General features: G+C 43.5%; 1 protein-coding gene across 4 annotated transcripts in view; it reads left to right on the forward strand.

Annotated features, from left to right (window-relative positions):
• The window catches only part of LOC138669019 (E1A-binding protein p400-like), a 343,483-nt gene extending 328,461 nt beyond the window's left edge, over window positions 1-15,022 (forward strand). For 3 of the 4 annotated variants that reach the window (XM_069756066.1, XM_069756069.1, XM_069756067.1), the window contains 3 exons: window positions 9,321-9,485; window positions 11,525-11,602; window positions 13,396-15,022. In XM_069756066.1, the coding sequence (XP_069612167.1) occupies window positions 9,321-9,485; window positions 11,525-11,602; window positions 13,396-13,668 (516 nt within the window). In that variant the 3' untranslated portion in view covers window positions 13,669-15,022. The remainder of the gene's footprint in view (window positions 1-9,320; window positions 9,486-11,524; window positions 11,603-13,395) is intronic. The other variant, XM_069756068.1, reaches the window with a different exon arrangement.
• The last annotated feature ends 3,484 nt before the right edge of the window (window positions 15,023-18,506 follow it).

An 18,506-nucleotide genomic window follows, 5' to 3' on the forward strand; every position in this document is an offset into this window, starting at 1 on the left:
GAGTTAAGGATAAACCTCCCCCTTCGGGAGTGAGGGCTCACTTCACCCGTCTGATGGGGACCTCCTGGGCCATTTGCTACCAGGCCTCTGCAACCCAAATCTGCAAGGCCACTACCTGGTCATTCCTCCATACATTCGCAAGATTCTACGGGGTGCATACCTTCGCCTTGACTGATTCTAACCTAGGTAGAATGGTGCTGCAAGCTGAGGTTGTCCCTTGCACTACCTGAATTGGGCATGTTCTTCTGTTCCCTCCTTTGTGACTGCTTTAGAATGTCCTATGGTACCTATGTCCCCCAATGAAGTGATATTTTGGTGCTTGCCGTAAGTGAGCCTTCATTGGGTGACACAGCATCCTCTCTTGTTTGTGCCTCTATTGGGCCTGAGTGCCTTTGTTTGGGCTGTGTATAGTTATTTTATCGTTGCTTCTCCTACTGCTTAATCGCTAAGTGATAAACCTTGTGCTAGTTAGTGGGTGTACCCTGCTGAGGAAGAGCCAACTTTTTTCCCTAGTGGCAGCCTCCCTTGAGACATCAGCATACACCCATGTTTACCTGTGCTCCCCAATGAGGGTTCCAATAAAGAGAGGTGCAGTGAGTACCCATAATCCGTCTGTTACTATGTTATATGCTGCAGAAAATGCGCAACATAAGTGCCATGTGTGAACATACCTTAAGGTTCGATTCATAAATCAAGCTAGTTGCAGGTTTTTTTAGTCATATGTACAAAGTAAAAAAAAAGCCCACCAGCATCAGGGGCTTATCTACAGCATTCTGTAATGCTGTAGATAAGCCCCCGATGTATCCTGAAAGATGAGAAAAAGAGGTTAGATTATACTCACCCAGGGGCTTTCCCGCTGCGGTCTGGTCCGATGGGTGTCGCTATCCAGTCCAGCGCCTCCCATCTTCTTACGATGATGTCCTCTTCTTGTCTTCATGCTCTGGCTCCGGCGTAGTTTGTCGGCCCTGTTGAGGGCAGAGCAAAGTACTGCAGTGCGCAGGCGCCGGGAAAGGTCAGAGAGGCCCGGCGCCTGCGCACTGCAGTACTTTGCTCTGCCCTCAACAGGGCAGAAAAAGTACGCCTGGGCTAGAGCCGCAGCGTGAAGACAAGAAGAGGACGTCATCGTAAGAAGATGGGAGGCGCTGGACCAGAACGGGACACCCACTATAGCGGGACCCACCTGGGTGAGTATGATCTAACCTCTTTTTCTCATCTTTCAGGATACATTGGGGGCTTATGTACAGCATTACAGAATGCTGTAGATAAGCCCCTGATGCTGGTGGGCTTAGCTCACCTTCGATTTTGGGGGTGAAAGGCTCCTCCAATGTGGATGCATGAATTTTGTGGGACTAACGTTAATTAGATTATTTTAACCCTTTAATCTGAGCCAAAGCACTTTTAAAAATTTTCACCTCTGCATTTTACTTGTTAAAGGTTTTCTCCATTGCAAAGGTTATCGGTTACCACTGCAGTCTGAGTGGTCGATTTCCTAGGCAGCATGTTAAAATGCTCAATTTGGACCAGCTATGCAGCCAACTGTTCATTTTCAGGAGCTCACTGCACTTGGCAAGCAAGAAGCTAGGAAGTTGGGGAGCATTGTTCTCCTGAAGACAGGTGTAACTAGGGTTTTGGTTCAGGGGGGGGCGGAACTTCTGGGTGGCGCACCCTATTAGTGGATGTAGGAGAACCTCAGCAGATGACCGCACTGTTGCTGAAAATAATCTCTATACAAAACCAACATTGTTATTACCGCCATGTGGTCAGTGGTAAATACGAGTCCTACAGAACATATAAGTGATTACAGCACATGGTGACTTACAGCTGACATTCTTTCAGATGGAATTGTTCACTTTTCTAAAGCAACCCTCTAGAATATAGTAATGCCAGGTGCAAGTGCCCACATTTTGCCCACTAGATACCTAGAAAGTAATAATTCCCTGTGTGCACCTTTGACAGTCACAGTAACCCGTGTTGCCCTATAACAATAAGTGCCCACTTTACATTTAATAATGTCCCGAGACTCCCCCGTGTACAGCTCCCCTATACACAGTATAATGACCCCTCGCTGTCTAGTACCACACACACAGTATACTGACCCCTTAGTAGCCACCAAACTCTTTAATGGCTCCAACAATGCATGATGACCCCCTCACTGTAATCTCCACACTGTATGATGACCCTCTAGATCAGGGCTCCCCAACCTGTAGCTCGGGAGCCACATGTGGCTCGCGGTCCCATGAATTGTGGCTCGCGACTGTCTGCCAATTTGTTGCATTAGGTCCAGGTCTAGAAAACAGGTATGAAGAGTACATCTCAAAATGGTGAATTTTGTGAGTAGCCCTGCACAGAAGTGCAGATCTGGATGCACATTTACTGTTCTTTGGGGTTTAGAGATGTTTTAGGTATGGTACGCTGGAGGTTGGTACTACATGTTAGAGGAGGTGCTCAAAGCTGGATGTAACAGTGTGTTGGGAATGGGGGTATTTTGGGAACCGCTAGATCTCAGTCTACTGCTTTGGAGTGATTTCTGTGGAAAAGCTTCAGTTATCATTATACCCATAATGGGGGCTTTGGTTGACCCTACTTTGAAGGGGGTGGGAGCTGGATGTGGCTCATGACCCTCTCTCAGTGCTGAATGTGGCTCTCAAGGTCAGAAAGGTTGGGGACCACTGCTCTAGATAGATAGCCTCCATCTATATATATAATTGTCTAAGGTCCACCTCTGTCTGTCTGTCACGGAAATCCCGCGTCGCTGATTAGTCACGCCCAGCCGGCCGTAACCAATCAGCGACAGGCACAGTCCGGCTGCGAATTGGCTCCTCCCTACTACCCTCCAGTCAGTGCCCCCTCCTTACTCCCCTCAAGTCAGCTCCCATGTGATGAAATATATATATATATATATATATATATATATATATATATATATATATATATATATATATATATATATATATATATATATATATGTGTGTGTAGTGACATATGTCTACGGTTATATGTGTGACTAGTGATAATGTAACACCTGTCCTGAAGGCAAGTCGCACCTAGGTGTTAATAGGTACTTCCTTGGGACTAGTAGAAATTGTGTCTCCATATCACACCAGGAGGTCTAGCTAGAGCCAAGAAGAAGGTATCATTTGGCACCTCTGAGGTCTTGGAGGGGAGATGCTAAATTGCGGCCTGAGGTGATCTATTCCTGGGAACCTGGTCACAAGTGTCTCAAAAGGAAAATAATATATATTCATTAGTAGAGCGGCCGTGGCCAATCAACAAGCCAGCAATTATGATATTAACCTGAGGGGCCGGTCTAGAAACCTGACCTCAGACCAAAGTTATAAATTTACTCCGCAGACAGAGAATTGTGTTCACATGTGAGGGCAGCCTGAGAAGCTGATGTGTTCCACCAACTCCATTCACCTCCCCTCAGGGAGCAGAAAGCAACTACCAGTTAGATGATTTCTGTAAGTTTTTTCTCCTGTTTATTTTGACACTGTTTTGCATAAGTTGTATGTCTTTTTATTATCATATTTTTATACCTTTTTTCTTATTGTAAGCATTGAACCTTTTGTTATTAAAGTATAAACTTTAACAAGTTGAACCTTGAATGTTCTAAAAGAATCCATAGCCTAAGGTGTGTGAGCCTTATGAGTGATAGACATATTTTTATTAGTATTATTATTGGGACTCATCGCCCGTGTATTCGGTGAGTGGTGGCAGCGCGTATGAGCGGGTGTGTGGCCTGGTTCGGTGTGTGATTTATGCTCCCATTACAGCATAGGACAGAGGTTGAATGCTGGACTGAGAGTGGGGAGATAGATTAACCCTTGCAGGCACAACCCCAAGTCACGTGTGAGAGCAGGCACGTGACGAATTAGTGACACCACGAAGTAGGGATCCGTGACAGCCCACATAGCGTTCTAGCAGTCCGTTAAACGGACTGCGTTACACCGCGGCATAATGCGGTGTAACGCAGTCCGTTAACGCTGCCATTAACCCTGTAACTTTTTACTATTGATGCTGCCTATGCAGCATCAATAGTAAAAACATATAATGTTAAATAATTTAAAAAAAAAATCATTATATTCTCACCTTCTGGCGTCCGCTGCAGCCTTTCCCGCTCCTCGCGACGCTCCGGTCCCATGAATGCATTGTGGCAATGAGTCCAGATGACCTAGCGGTCTCGCGAGACCGCTACATCATCACGGGTTATTGCCGCAAGGCATTACTGGGAACAGAGCGTCGTGAGGAGCATCGCTAAAGGCCTGGGCTGGATCCGGGGGCCGCCGGAAGGGGAGTATATAACTATTTTTTATTTTAATTATTTTTTTACAGGGATATGGTGCCCATATTGCTATATACTGCATGGACTGTGTTATATACTGCGTGTGCTGCGCTATATACTACGTAGCTGTGCAATATACTACGTGGCTGTGCAATATACTACGTGGCTGTGCAATATACTACGTGGCTGTGCAATATACTACGTGGCTGTGCAATATACTACGTGGCTGTGCAATATACTACGTGGCTGTGCAATATACTACGTGGCTGTGCAATATACTACGTGGCTGTGCAATATACTACGTGGCTGTGCAATATACTACGTGGCTGTGCAATATACTACGTGGCTGTGCAATATACTACGTGGCTGTGCAATATACTACGTGGCTGTGCAATATACTACGTGGCTGTGTTATATACTGTGTGGCTATGTTATATACTACGTGGCTGTGTTATATACTACGTGGCTGTGTTATATACTACTTGGCTGTGTTATATGCTACGTGGCTGTGCTATATGCTACGTGGGCTGTGTTATATGCTACGTGGGCTGTGAGGCTTTCGCCCGGGGCCCTCAATAACCTGGAGCTCGCCCTGGCTTCACTGATTGGTTGTGCCCGGCCGGCCGCGAACAATTAGCGACAGACGCAGTCCGACCACGAATTGGCGCGGGATTTGAATCACGCCTCGTTAATTGGTCGCGCCCGGCCGGCCGAATCCTGTGTATTCATTGCATTATTCTGAAATCTTCATAAACTACATACATATTCTAGAATACCCGATGCGTTAGAATCGGGCCACCATCTAGTATAGTATAATGCACTAGATAGTTCTCAATATACTATAATGCACTCCCCATAGGCCTCTGTAGTATAATGCATTCCACTTGGGCATACTCTATTTAGTATAATGCACTCCCTCATAGGCAGACTCTATGGGGGGTGCATTATAGCCCATAGGCAGACTCTATAGTATTCTCCACTCCCCATAGGCAGATTCTATATACACCCCCCATAGGCAGACTATATTGTATAATGCATCCCATTAGGCAGACTCTATTTAGTATAATGCATTTCCATAGCCAGACTCTATATTGTATAATGCACTCCCCACGGGCAGACTCTATAGTATAATGCACCCCCCCCTAAGCAGACTCTATAGTATAATGCACCACCCCATAGGAAAACTTTATAGTATAATGCAGACCCATAAAAACAATAATTATATACTCCCCTCTCTTCCTCCTGGTTCCTCTGCTGCTCCGAGCACACGCACATCTCCGGACAGCGGGCGCCAAGTAGTGACGTCATCGTGACTCCTGTCAGTGTCGGCGTTGGTGATTTCAGACAGGTGATTTCAGACACTGAGAGGGGATGATTGTAGAGGAAGCGTAATGCTCCTTCTCTCATCAATGCGGTCAGCTGTATCGGCATCCAGCCGATACAGTTGAACCTGCGATGATGGGCGGGGGCACATTACTGGCACCTCTGCCCCCCCTCCCCCGCCTGCTCAGGGGCCACATAGTGGCCGGGAGGCAGAGCAGGGAGATTGTGTCTCCCTGCTCTGCCGCAATATAACAATATCAGCGCGCTGTGCACGCCGATATAGTAGCATCGCTCCGGTTGAGCCCCCTCAGAGCACGGGGCCCCCTCTGCCCCCCCCCCTGTTCTGTCATGCCAGATTAGTTTAGATCATTTCTGCTTCCTATTTAGTCCCGAGATCGTCTTGTATTTTTTGGCACTTATAACTGTGTAATTCATCTGCAAAGAGTTGACAACAACTCTTGTTCAAAAATTAGACAGCCACCTCACATACATGTTTGCTGGATTTAATGGGCTTTTTGGTATAAATTTCATGCTAAAAATCCTCAACAAAGTTAAGAACATGCATGTTATTGCGGCCCCCCAGGGTCCTGGTCGTCGCATTGGTATTGCTTTCCCCCAGGGGAGAGTGATGCTACGTTTGGAGGCAAGAAAGGATAACTGCACCCAGGTATCACAAACATGCAACACATTCACACTCCAGGCCACCAGGGGGAGCTCCTGCTCCTATTTATTAGGAATATATATATATATATAAATATATATATATATATAGATAGATATTAGTCTGTAGGGAGAGCTAGTTAGTTCCTGACAGAGCTCCAGACAGCGGTTCTGTAGAAGAAAGTTCCAGACAATAGTCTGAGGAGGACATAGGGTCAACGGAGCTGTGCATGCCTTCAGAGCTGCAGCTCCCAGGAAGAGACTTTGAAAGGCAGAATTGTATTGCAGTGAGCGTGAAGGAAGTCGAAGCAAAGGAGAAGATACCAGAAGGGGACCAGCCCCAAACAGGCTGCCTCCTTCGGAGGCGCAGAATTCCGGTAGCCGGAACACCGAGGGAGTAAGGACCTCTAAGCCTTATTTCAGAGACCGGCAGGACAGCTAATTGCAAGTTACCTGTCCGCACCTACACCCAGGAGGCACGGTGACACCCACAGAGCCGGGTTATCTAAGAGACCCTATAAACAGGCTCAGGTCACCAGTCATACGGGTATTGTCCTATCCTATATGGGGGGCAGAGAGAGCGAAACATTGCATCTGTGAGACCCTTATGTGAAGCCATAGGAAGTAAGGGACTACACCACTGCAGCGCAAGGGAAGGCTACTGATTTCCACCTGGACAATAGGACTCTGGACTTGCCTCCAAACCGGCCGGACTCTGCCTGCCCTGTCATCTGGTGCTCTGGACTGTGGATGCTGAAGTCTTCAGTAAAAGGTAAAGAGACTGCAACCTTGTGTCCTCATTCTTCTCTGCGCCTTTCACCATACCACCATTTACACACCGGGAAGCCCTGGGGATATACTTCACCTGTGGGAAGGTATACCATCTAGCTGCCATAACATCACCCCAGCGGACTCCTTAAAGCAACGTCTGTCACCCTGACCGAATACCACAGGTGGCATCACGAACATAAACTCTATCCCTTTAAAGACCTTTCCCTTTTATACGGATGTCCCAGGGCAAAGGACCGGGTCAGCAACCGTGACATCCCCCTGTGAACCGCAGGACCCGGTACTGAGAAACCCACGGCCCCCTGGGGGCGCTCCATTATAAAGAGAAAACTTTGAAAATCCACTGCATGATTCTGCTTCAGATTTTCATCTGTCTGTCACATCTGTTTTGCTGCAGAATCTAGCCCTTGTCTGCAAAGGCTGTTTCTCTGTCGCTTCTTTGGGGAAGGACACCTACTTCAGGGGAATATGGGAGCCATATTTAAAGTTGAAAGCATTTAATGCAAAGAATGACTTTTAAGGGTATGCGCACCCGTTGAGTATTTGTTGTAGATTTTTATGCACCAAAAACCAAAGTGTTGGCAGGAAAAACACTGTGTAAAATGCATGCATTCTTGTGTTTGTTTTCATTCATTTGAAAGTGTGAAAAGCACTGCAATAGCACTGAATAAATTGGTATGGTGCAGATTTGGGAAAAAAATGCTTTTGTCCAAATTCACAAGGAAAAAATAAGCAGCGCAAGGGCATGTGATTTCAAAAACTTAGTTAACTTTGCGGGTACTGTAAACTGCAGTGTTTTTTTTTTACCCTTGAAAAACATGGCAAAAACTGCAGCATGTGTACAAGCTCCAACAGGTTCTATTGAAATAGTGGTTCATGGCACCTATTCCTTTACATGCATCACACAGCATTATTGTCAATGCCTTTTAATGTTTAGTAAACCCGCTTTCTGGCTTAATGTATATTTATTTATGTATTATTTATTCATACTTTTTCGCAATAAAAACTTGTTTCTGACACCTTGCTTTATTTAAAGGGAACCGGTCAGCAAGATTGTGCACAGTAACCTACACACACTGATTAAAATTATACCTTAGTTGATGAAATTCATCTTATGGTTGTTCTTTAATCTTTATTTTCAGTTTTCTGTTAATGAGATTCTCGTACCCTAAGGTGGGGCTAGTGGATGTGGTGCAGACTGCTGACAGGTCACTGATCCCTCAGTGACCTGCCCACTAATTTGCATAATGAATATCTGTATATACTTTAAAAAAAAAAAACTTCTGCAGGCAGGTGCTGGCCATGACACCTGCTCTACAGCAAAATCGCATTTTTTGTGTACCAATAATACGGTATATATTTTTTCCAGGTTACCCTGCTAAAGGGGAAAATATCTATTTGAAAATGGCGCCTGCGCAGTAGCTGCTATCGGTGCCTGCCACTGATCCGATAGCTGCTATTGCGTATGCGCCGACGGCTCCATCTTACTGGAGAAGTAGAAAAAAAAATCCTCCTCTAAGATGGTGCCACCTGCGCAGTAGCAGCTCAGAGATAGCTGAGAGCTGCTACACTGCAGGCGCAGGCGGCCCCATTTTGGAGGAGGAATTTTTTTTCTACTTTTCCAGTAAGACTGCACATGCGCAGTAGTAGATATCGGATCAGCAGCAGGCACCGATAGCAGCTACTGCGCAGACGCCATTTTCAAATTTTTTTCCTCTAGCTGAATAACCTGCGATTTTGCTGCAGAGCAGGTTCCACAGCCGGCACCTACCTGCAGAAGGTTTTTTTCCTCTTCTTTAAGTGTATAAAGATATTCATTATGCAAACAAGGGGCAGGTCAGTGAGGGATCAGTGACCTGTCAGCAGTCTGCATTATGAATACCTAATCAGAGCACCACATACACCATCCCCACCTTAGGGCACGAGCATATCATTAACTACAAATGGAAAATAAAGACTAAACAACAACCACAAGACGGATTTCATCAACGCAGGTATCATCTTAATCAGTATAACGGCGCCAACCTGACAGTGTGTGTAGGTTACTGTGCAAATTCCTGCTGACAGGATCCTTTTAAGGTGGTTACCTGAGCTTTCAGATGTAACCCAGTGGTCAATATTGTGTTTTTATATATAATATTAAGACTGTGCCGTAACATAAGAACAGTGTTATAGCACTAATATACAGTAATGTATTTTGTATTTTTTAATGACAGTTACGTTGATCTCTTCCTGTCTGTTTTCTCCCTGGGCTTTTAATGCTCAGCCTTACCTTTCCCTTCAGATAACAACACCTCAGGTGTCCACTGCATCACAGCAGCAAAAAGTCACCTACACCAACCAGCCAGCAATAAAAACTCAATTCCTGACAACGTCCTTAACTCAGGCACAAAAGGCACCTGGAGCCCAGCAAGTTCAAGCCCAAATACAGGTAAATGCCTCTGGTGTATAAACATACAGGATCACTTCATGGATCGTGCAATCAGGCAGCCATTGCTTGTAGACGTGATAGGTTACAGGTTTACTTTTAGCACATCTTGGACTGAAATCTATGCTGATTTGCTGAAGGGTGCAATTTGTACACAACAACTGAAAATAGCTTCATTGTTAAGGTACCGTCACACTTAGCGACGCTGCAGCGATCCAGACAACGATCCCGATCGCTGCAGCGTCGCTGTTTGGTTGCTGGAGAGCTGTCACACAGACAGCTCTCCAGCGACCAACGATGCTGGTCCCCTGGTAACCAGGGTAAACATCGGGTTACTAAGCGCAGGGCCGCGCTTAGTAACCCGATGTTTACCCTGGTTACCAGCGTAAACGTAAAAAAAACAAACACTACATACTTACCTTCCGGTGTCTGTCCCCTGGCGCTGTGCTTCTCTGCACTGACTGTGAGCGCCAGCCGGAAAGCACAGCGGTGACGTCACCGGCGTGGTAGGAGGAGCTAGTTCATCTCGTCGCTGACGTTTCCTGGCAACTTTCGGAATCTGCTTTTCCAGGGCCCTATTTACCACCAGAACGCCGGGCCCTGTGTTTAATGGCGTGGCCGTTGAATCCTGGGTTCTAGCTCAAGCAGGAGCGGCACACACCACTCACATCAGACACATGCGTCACACACCAGTCACACATCAGACACACATCAGACACATGCAGCACACACCAGTCACACATCAGACACAAGCAGCACACACCACTCACACATCAGACACATGCAGCACACACCACTCTCACATCAGACACATGCAGCACACACCACCTGCAGGGACCGCGCCAGGAGCAGGTGGGTATAATGGGGAGGGGAGTGCTGCGCTGCGCGATATTCACCTGCTCACATACTCATCTCTCGTCGCTCAGGCCCCCGTCACTTTCAATATTCATCTGCTCCTCGTTCCGGTGCCGCTCCGTCTTCAGCGTCTTCTTCAGTGACGCTCAGGTCAGAGGACGCAGTGACGTGGTTAGTGCGCGCCCTCTGCCTGAACGTCCATGCAGAAGACGCTAAAGATGGAGCGGCGCCGGAACGAGGAGCAGATGAATATTGAAAGTGACGGGGGCCTGAGCGACGAGAGATGAGTATGTGATTATTTTTTTTTATCGCAGCAACAGCAAATGGGGCAAGTGTCTGTATGGAGCATCTATGGGGCCATAACGTTTGTGCAACACTATATTGGGCCATAACGTTTGTGCAGCACTATATGGGGCAAGTGTCTCTATTTGGCCATAACGTTTATGCAGCACTATATGGGGCAAGTGTCTGTATGGAGCATCTCATGGGGCCATAATCAACGTTTGTGCAGTACTATATGGGGCAAGTGTCTGTATGGAGCATCTTATGGGGCCATAAATAACGTTTGTGGAGCATTATATGGGGCAAATTTCTTTATGTAGCATCTTATGGGGCTTTAATCAACATTTGTGCAGCATTCTATTGGGCAAATGTGTCTATGGAGCATCTTATGGGGCCATTATTAACCTTTATGCAGGATTATATGGGGCATATTTTAATATGGAGCATCTTATGGGGCCATCATAAACTTTATGAAGCATTATATGGTGCTCCTGATTCAATATGGATATTCAAAAACACTTAACCTACTGATGTCTCAATTAATTTTACTTTTATTGGTATCTTTTTTTACTTTTGACATTTACTGGTAGCTGCTGCATTTCCCACCCTAGGCTTATACTCGAGTCATTAAGATTTCCCAGTTTTTTTGTGGCAAAATTAGGGGGTCGGCTTATACTCGGGTCGGCTTCTACTCAAGTATATACGGTACTTTATCTTAATAGTATAGTTCTAAATAACTATTTTTCTATAATGCTAAACCTTGTGTTACAGAAGAGACCTGTAAGTTAGGAAAGGCATCAGGAAAAAAAACCAACGCTATAAAGGAGTATATTTCCAATTTATTCTGCATTCTACAAACGTGAACTTATTAGTGTTTGATTTCTCTTTTCATGTAACTTTTTAAGGTTGCCAAACTCCCTCAGGTAGTCCAGCAGCAAGCAGCAATTGCTACACTCCAGCAGGTGGTATCGGCATCACAGCAGGTGAGAAACGATTTGCATGAAATATGTTACCTTTTAAATATACAATGTTTCTTGTCAAATTCAATTCTGACACGAAGCCTAGGCAAAGGTGATATAATAATGAATGTGTGGTCTGAAGAACCTGATTTATCAATCTTGACTGCATGTTCCAATGTGAGTTCACAATATAAAACGTTGCATAGCTGCTGCTTTTTATTTGAAGATCTTACTTTACAGACCTAAATTATTTTCGTATAGGCATACTATTGGCTGTACAGATGTAGCATTTCTTAAAATGATAGATATCTGGAGATGGAAGAGTGCACCTAACTGAACAAATTCAATGGCTTTGTTGTGCTCCCTTTTAATATCGTGCTCCAGCTGCTGTTTGTTAAACCACATTGTACTCGCCGTCCCCAAGTCCATCAGTGAGACTCATCTTTGCTCCCAGTCTCTGGCCGCCAACTTGATATTAGAGCTCCATCTAAAGCTAATTAGTGAGCTCAACGGCTCTGCAGGGAGCCTTCCATCTCCATGAGCACCGAGTTCTCCGATTTCCACACGGCAGCTAATGCCAGACATGTCAGTAGCAAAAGAGATTTTTTAATGGACCCAGGGAAGGTGAGTACTATGTTTTATTTTATTATTTAAACAAACTGCAACTGGGGCAGAATTTTCTCTGGATGGGAGCACCCAATGGAAATACAGAAGGCTTCCACGTTTGGCATTTCTGTAGCGACGAGAACTCGCCTAATTACGGATGAGTGTCTCCAGAAGCATGAGCTGGTCACTACAACATATTGGCCACTACAATGGCAGTTTGCAATATTTCCTCAGCAAAAACCACAACTGCTTGTTTCTGGAAAACACCCATGGAGTCAAAATTGTCAAAATGCCTGTAGATAAATTCCCAAAGGGGTATGATTTCCAAATTGGGGTCACTTGAGGGGAGTTTCTGCCTTTCTAGCACTTATAGTTGAAGCCAGAAGTTTACATACACTATATAAAAAGACACATATGCATGTTTTTCTCAATATCTGACATGACATAAAAATAAACCTTTCCTGTTTTAGGTCAATTTAGGATTACCATAATTATTAATTTTTGCCAAATGCCAGAATAATTAGAGAAAGAGAATGCTTTAAGGCATTTTTAATATTTACTGCAAAGCAAAAGTTTACATACACTAAGATTACTCTGCCTCTAAACAATTCTGGACTGCCTATATGATGAGGTCATGTGTTTGGAAACTTCTGATATGTTTTTTGGCCTTTACGGCCGGTGCTCACAGTCAGTGCGGGAAGCTTACGGCGGGGGACGTGACATACATCGGAATGTGAGTATGTAGTGTTTTTTTTTTTTTTTAACTTTTACAATGGTAACCAGGGTAAATATCGGGTTACTAAGCGCGACCCTGCACTTAGTAACCCGATGTTTACCCTGGTTACCCGGGGATCTCGGCATCTTTGAAGACCGTTTCAACGATGCTGAAGTCTTTCCCCTGATCGTTGGTCGCTGGAGAGAGCTGTCTGTGTGACAGCTCCCCAGCGACCACACAACGACTTACCAACGATCACGGCCAGGTCGTATCGCTGGTCGTGATCGTTGGTAAGTCGTTTAGTGTAACGGTACCTTTAGAATGAGTACAGCAATGGCTAGATAAGAGGAGACAAATTTCCTTCTCTACCAGACCCTTTTTCACTGAAGTCCAGCATTATTTTTAACTTTTAATACTATATTTACATTTCTCTTTTTTATGTCTTTCAATTTGTGGTTAGAATTTATTTTTACGTTTAATTTTGTTTTTGCTACAGATCCAACCACAGACTGTGACTTTGACCCAAGCAACCGCGGCAGGACCTCAGCAGGTGCAGGTGATACCCGCTGGTTCAGCTGCAGCTCACGTAGTGCAACAGAAACTTCTTCAGCAACAAGTTATGGCAGCTGCTGCTTCACCACAGCTCCAGTCTCCAGCCAGTCAAAGTACAGTACCTATATCAGTTGTTGCTGATTCCCAGAACCAACAAGCGAAGTTGCAAGTCCGAACCCAGACTGTCAGAATCAAAGCCCCAACCAAACCAAGCTGAATATCCTTAGAATGCCTTGCAGAATGACTCACGGATGACTCTTTAAAATTCCGATTATAAGGACCAGTAAATACTCCGCTTTGAAGAAAAAGCTGGACAAATGTTGTATTCTACAAGATTGGCCCACTTTAGTCGTCTGCTTAACTTTAACTGAATTGGATCAAGTTGGTCTCTTTTTACCTCTTGGTTGCATTTGGTAAAAATGAGCAGAGGGGGTGGCTTGAGACAGCAGACTTTAAGTTAACAACTATTACTGTATGAACAAATTTTAATCAGTAACCACAATGGCACAGTTTATTGTAACATGCTTGCTCATAACCTACATCTGTGTATGTGAATGTTTTGGGAGTTATGTACACATGACCCATAAAGTCAGAAAGGGGTGCACACCCATCTGTTTTTTCTATAGAGGGGAAAAAGCCATAACTGGAATAACAGGTTTTACACATGTGGCCTTTGCGGGTGTAAATGCAAAAGACATCAAAGTGCTAAATGAAAAGTAGCAAAAAAAAAAAGTGTTTTTGCTCGATTGCATCCCATAGCCTCATTACATAGAGGCTTCTTAAAATCAGGTTAAAATATAGAGCCTGGATATCTTGCCTATTTTTGTACAAACATTAATAAATGGTCTACATCGTGACTTTCTAAAAAATTTATTTACAATATTAAGCCTTTTACTGCTGGATAAAGAAGCGACTCAATGCTCTGGATAAGTTTGACAAACGAACATATTCATTTTTTATTAACTAGAAGTTATGAAACCTCTGCTTTTCAGTGCACAATTCCATGTCTACTAATATGTTTAAATGTAATTTATACCAATATTTTCTTAACATGTGTACCAACCTGCAGCTGTGTATTTTTTTTTTTCCTGTACAGAATAAATTTCGTTTTAGTAACAGATATTATAACTCGGATCATGAGAAGATTATGACCAGACTTATTGTAGAATGTCATCTTGTGTATGTTTCATCCAAGTTTTTCCTTTTTATTTTCCCCTTTTCTCCTTTTTTTATTGGTTGGTGTAGCAATGGACATCATCCAGTTTTATCAGCAGTCATACAACTGCAGGTGCCCAGCTGCAATTTATGGTTCACTGCTTGCACAGTATCTTCTTTTCGAAGTTAACCATCAGGTATATAAAAAAGGACACGGGTCCAAAGACTTATCAGATTTTCACTTGCACCCTTCCAAAGAACCAAGATGAAGATCTTAATGTGAACATCATTGCTTAAAATTGTATACATTTTGATCCTGCCATTTTAATTTTTTTTTTTTTTTTTAAAGCAAATTATATTGTCTGTGTGTTTGTGTGTTTTTGCTCATCTTTGATAAATGTGATTTATTGACTATTTATGCAGTAGATCATTGCTGAATTTAAAAGCCGCCTTTGATACTGTTATGCACTTGTTCCAGTTTTAGTGATACTGTAAAAATAGATAGTCATTAATTTGTCCACTGTTTTCTTGGATGGCGCTGATTTTTTTTTTTCTCATCATTGGTCAACTACTTCCTCAGGGGGTAAACTTAGACAGCCTCTGGTTTTCTCTCAAGGTCATAACATCCAAGACAAATTTGGCAAGTGATCTATGAGATAAAACTTGTTTGAGTCCCTTCTTCCAAATTGAGAATGTTGCAGCTGAGTCAGTCTGCCTTCATATTTAAAATGCCCTTGATGTGGTCAACTGACAACATTAAAACATGGAGCTATGTTCCGACTGTGTTAGTTCTGATGTCAATGCAGAGATGTGTGTGATTATGCTTAGGTACATCTTGGAGTTGGGAATAAAGATGCCTGGAGCAAAGTTCTTGGAAGCTGGAGAATACTCTCCACAATTTAGTTACCCGGGCTTTGGAGGAAGTAGATAACCAATGATGAGAAAATAAGGCCAATCTTTCCTCAATTGGTAGAAGAGACTTCTCTTGTCAAAAAATAGAAAAGACTACCATGTGAGTTTGAATTGCTTTCCACTAATCTGAAGGGACCTTTTCTGGTCATGTTGAAATTCCTTTCCCTCATTTCCTGACTATTGCTTGACCCTTAAGGAGAGGGCCATAGACTTAGAAGAAAAGTTAATGCATTTACAGGAGCATCACACAGGAATTCCACTGCTAATTTGAGTTAAGCCTCCTTCACGCATCCTGGTGATTCCTGTACAGGAAAAAACAGTACTCGTGAGTTCCATGTGCCATCTGTAGTACGTATGTGACATCCATGTCTGTTTGCTGTCCCGTGTTTCACAGTCCATGTGACGCATATCGGTGCCTTGGAAAAGCAATACAGTTTGTGCTGATCAGAGGCACCAGCTGCAGAAGGCAGCTCTCATCATTGTTGCTTGGTTTCCCTGAGATCAGCGCGACCAGGAGACAATGGGCGTTGTATTCAGCAGCAGCTGTGACTCCCCTCTATGTAAAATAAAGAATTGAATAAAAAAAATATGGGCTTCTGTGTAATTTTCATAACCAGCAGAGAGAAAGCCCATGGCTGGAGGCTGATGTTAATAATCTGGGAAAAGGGACAATATCCCAAAAGGTTCCCATGCTATTAATAGCAACCCACAGCTGTTTGCTTAGCCTTTCCTGGTAAATTTACAGGGGACCTCAAAAAAGTGATGTAGGGTCTCCCTATAATTTCAAACCAGCAAAGGCTAAGCAGCTGTGGGTTGATAGCGGCAGCCCTTTCCCAAGCTATTAATATTGCTCTCAGGGTACCAACATCAGTCCTCAGCTAGCCCAGATATTGTGCATCCGTAAGATGCATCAAATCTGGTGCATAAGCCTGACTCTTATTACTTGCCCTGTAGTGGTGGCAAGTGAGGTAAAAGGGTTGGGGTTTATGTCACCTTTGTATTGTCAGGTGACATCAAGCCCAGGGGTTAGTAATGGAGAGTTGTCTATATGATGCCCCCATTACTATCCCCATAGTATTGAAATAAAGGATTTTATTCTTGATGTATTTTTATTTGAAATAAAGCTCAAAACCCTGTTTACACATTTATTTTGAAAAACACAGTTATACTCTCCTTTATGCCTAATCCATTAAAGCCCATGTCCCCTGTAAAAATAAAAAATAACCCTCACCTGTCAGACATGAAGATCAACTAAGAGATACCAATGATTTCCAGCAAAAGAAAGCTTATAAATGGAAACAAATGAACTTAAATTCTTGAAATGAAAGATATTCCTCCTTATCCTCCATGCCATGATGATTCAGCACAATATACTCTACCATTCAAAAGTTTAGGGTCACTTAGAAATGTCCTTATTTTTTTTAAAGAAAAGCAGTTTTTTCCAATGAAGCTAACATTAATGATTCAGAAATTCACTCTATACATTGTTAATGTGGTAAATGACAATTCTAGCTGCAAACGTCTGGTTTGTAATGCAATATCTTCATAGGTGTATAGAAGCCCATTTCCAACAACCACCACTCCAGAGTTCTTATGGTACTTTGTGTTTGCTAACTGTGTAAGGCTGGTTTCACATTTGCAGTTGTGTCCGCAGTGTTTGTGCCGCAATTTTCCGCATGCATCGTGTATTCCTATCTTTAACATTAGGGACGCAGGTGTCTGCGATTGGTTGCGTTTTGCCGCGTTTGATGTCTCATGCGTCATTTAGTCGTCTGCGGTTTGGAGCGGTAAACGCTACATGTAGTAATTTTGAAGGCGTCAATTTGCCGCCTAGAAACGTATGCGGTTGTTAGCGGAAAGAATGCGGCAAAAAAACGCATTACGGTCTATGTGAACGCATGCGTTTGCAATCACATGCGTTTGCTTGCGTTTGTGAACGCATGCCTGGCACCACAGGAAAACATGTCTACAGTCATGACCAAAATTTTTGAGAATGACACCAACATTATATTTTCACATGATCTGCTACCTTCTGGTTTTTATTAGTGTTTGTCTGATGTTTATATCACATACAGAAATATAATTGCAATCATATTATGAGTACCAATAGGTTATATTGACAGTTAGAATGAGTTAAGGGGATGAGCAGACTGTATTTCCTAAGGAAACTGAGGTCTTTTAATGTGTGTAGCAAAATGTTAGAAATGTTCTACCAATCTGGTGGCAAGTGCCATCTTTTTTGCAATCATGTGCTGGGGTAGTAGTGTGCGGGCCTCTGATGCTAATAAGCTGAATAAGATTATTAAGAAGGCAAGTTCTGCTGTGGGCTGTAATCTGGACTCTTTTGGGGAGGTAGTGGAGAAAAGAACTCTGAGAAAGTGTATGGCGATTATGAACAATAATGCACATCCACTATATGAGCTATTCATGAGACAGAAGAGCACCTTCAGCAACCGGCTTATACTTCTGAGGTGTAAGAAGGAAAAATATAGGAAATCGTTTGTGCCAACTGCCATGGGAATGTACAACAATAACATCAGGGTTAAACCACCAAGGTGAATGTCTACTTATTTCTCTACATTTCAGTTCACTTGTTGTGTATGTCCTATTCTAATGTATAATGTTCTTCTGTCAACAAACTGTCATGTCAACTATGTAATTCCTTTATGATTTTTATGATGTAAGTCGTGCTGCTGTGATACCATAATTTCCCACGGGATCAATAAAGTGTATCGTATCGTATCGTTAATGCAGCAAGTCAATATTTGCAGTGTTGACCCTTCTTCTTCAAGACCTCTGCAATTCTCCCTGGCATGCTCTCAATCAACTTCTGGACCAAATCCTGACTGATAGCAGTCCATTCTTGCATAATCAATGCTTGCATTTTGCCAGAATTTGTTGGTTTTTTGTTTGTCCACCCGTCTCTTGATGATTGACCACAAGTTCTCAATGGGATTAGGATCTGGGGAGTTTCCAGACCATGGACCC

This window comes from Ranitomeya imitator, chromosome 1 (assembly GCF_032444005.1).
Source record: "Ranitomeya imitator isolate aRanImi1 chromosome 1, aRanImi1.pri, whole genome shotgun sequence".
Taxonomy (NCBI): domain Eukaryota; kingdom Metazoa; phylum Chordata; class Amphibia; order Anura; family Dendrobatidae; genus Ranitomeya; species Ranitomeya imitator.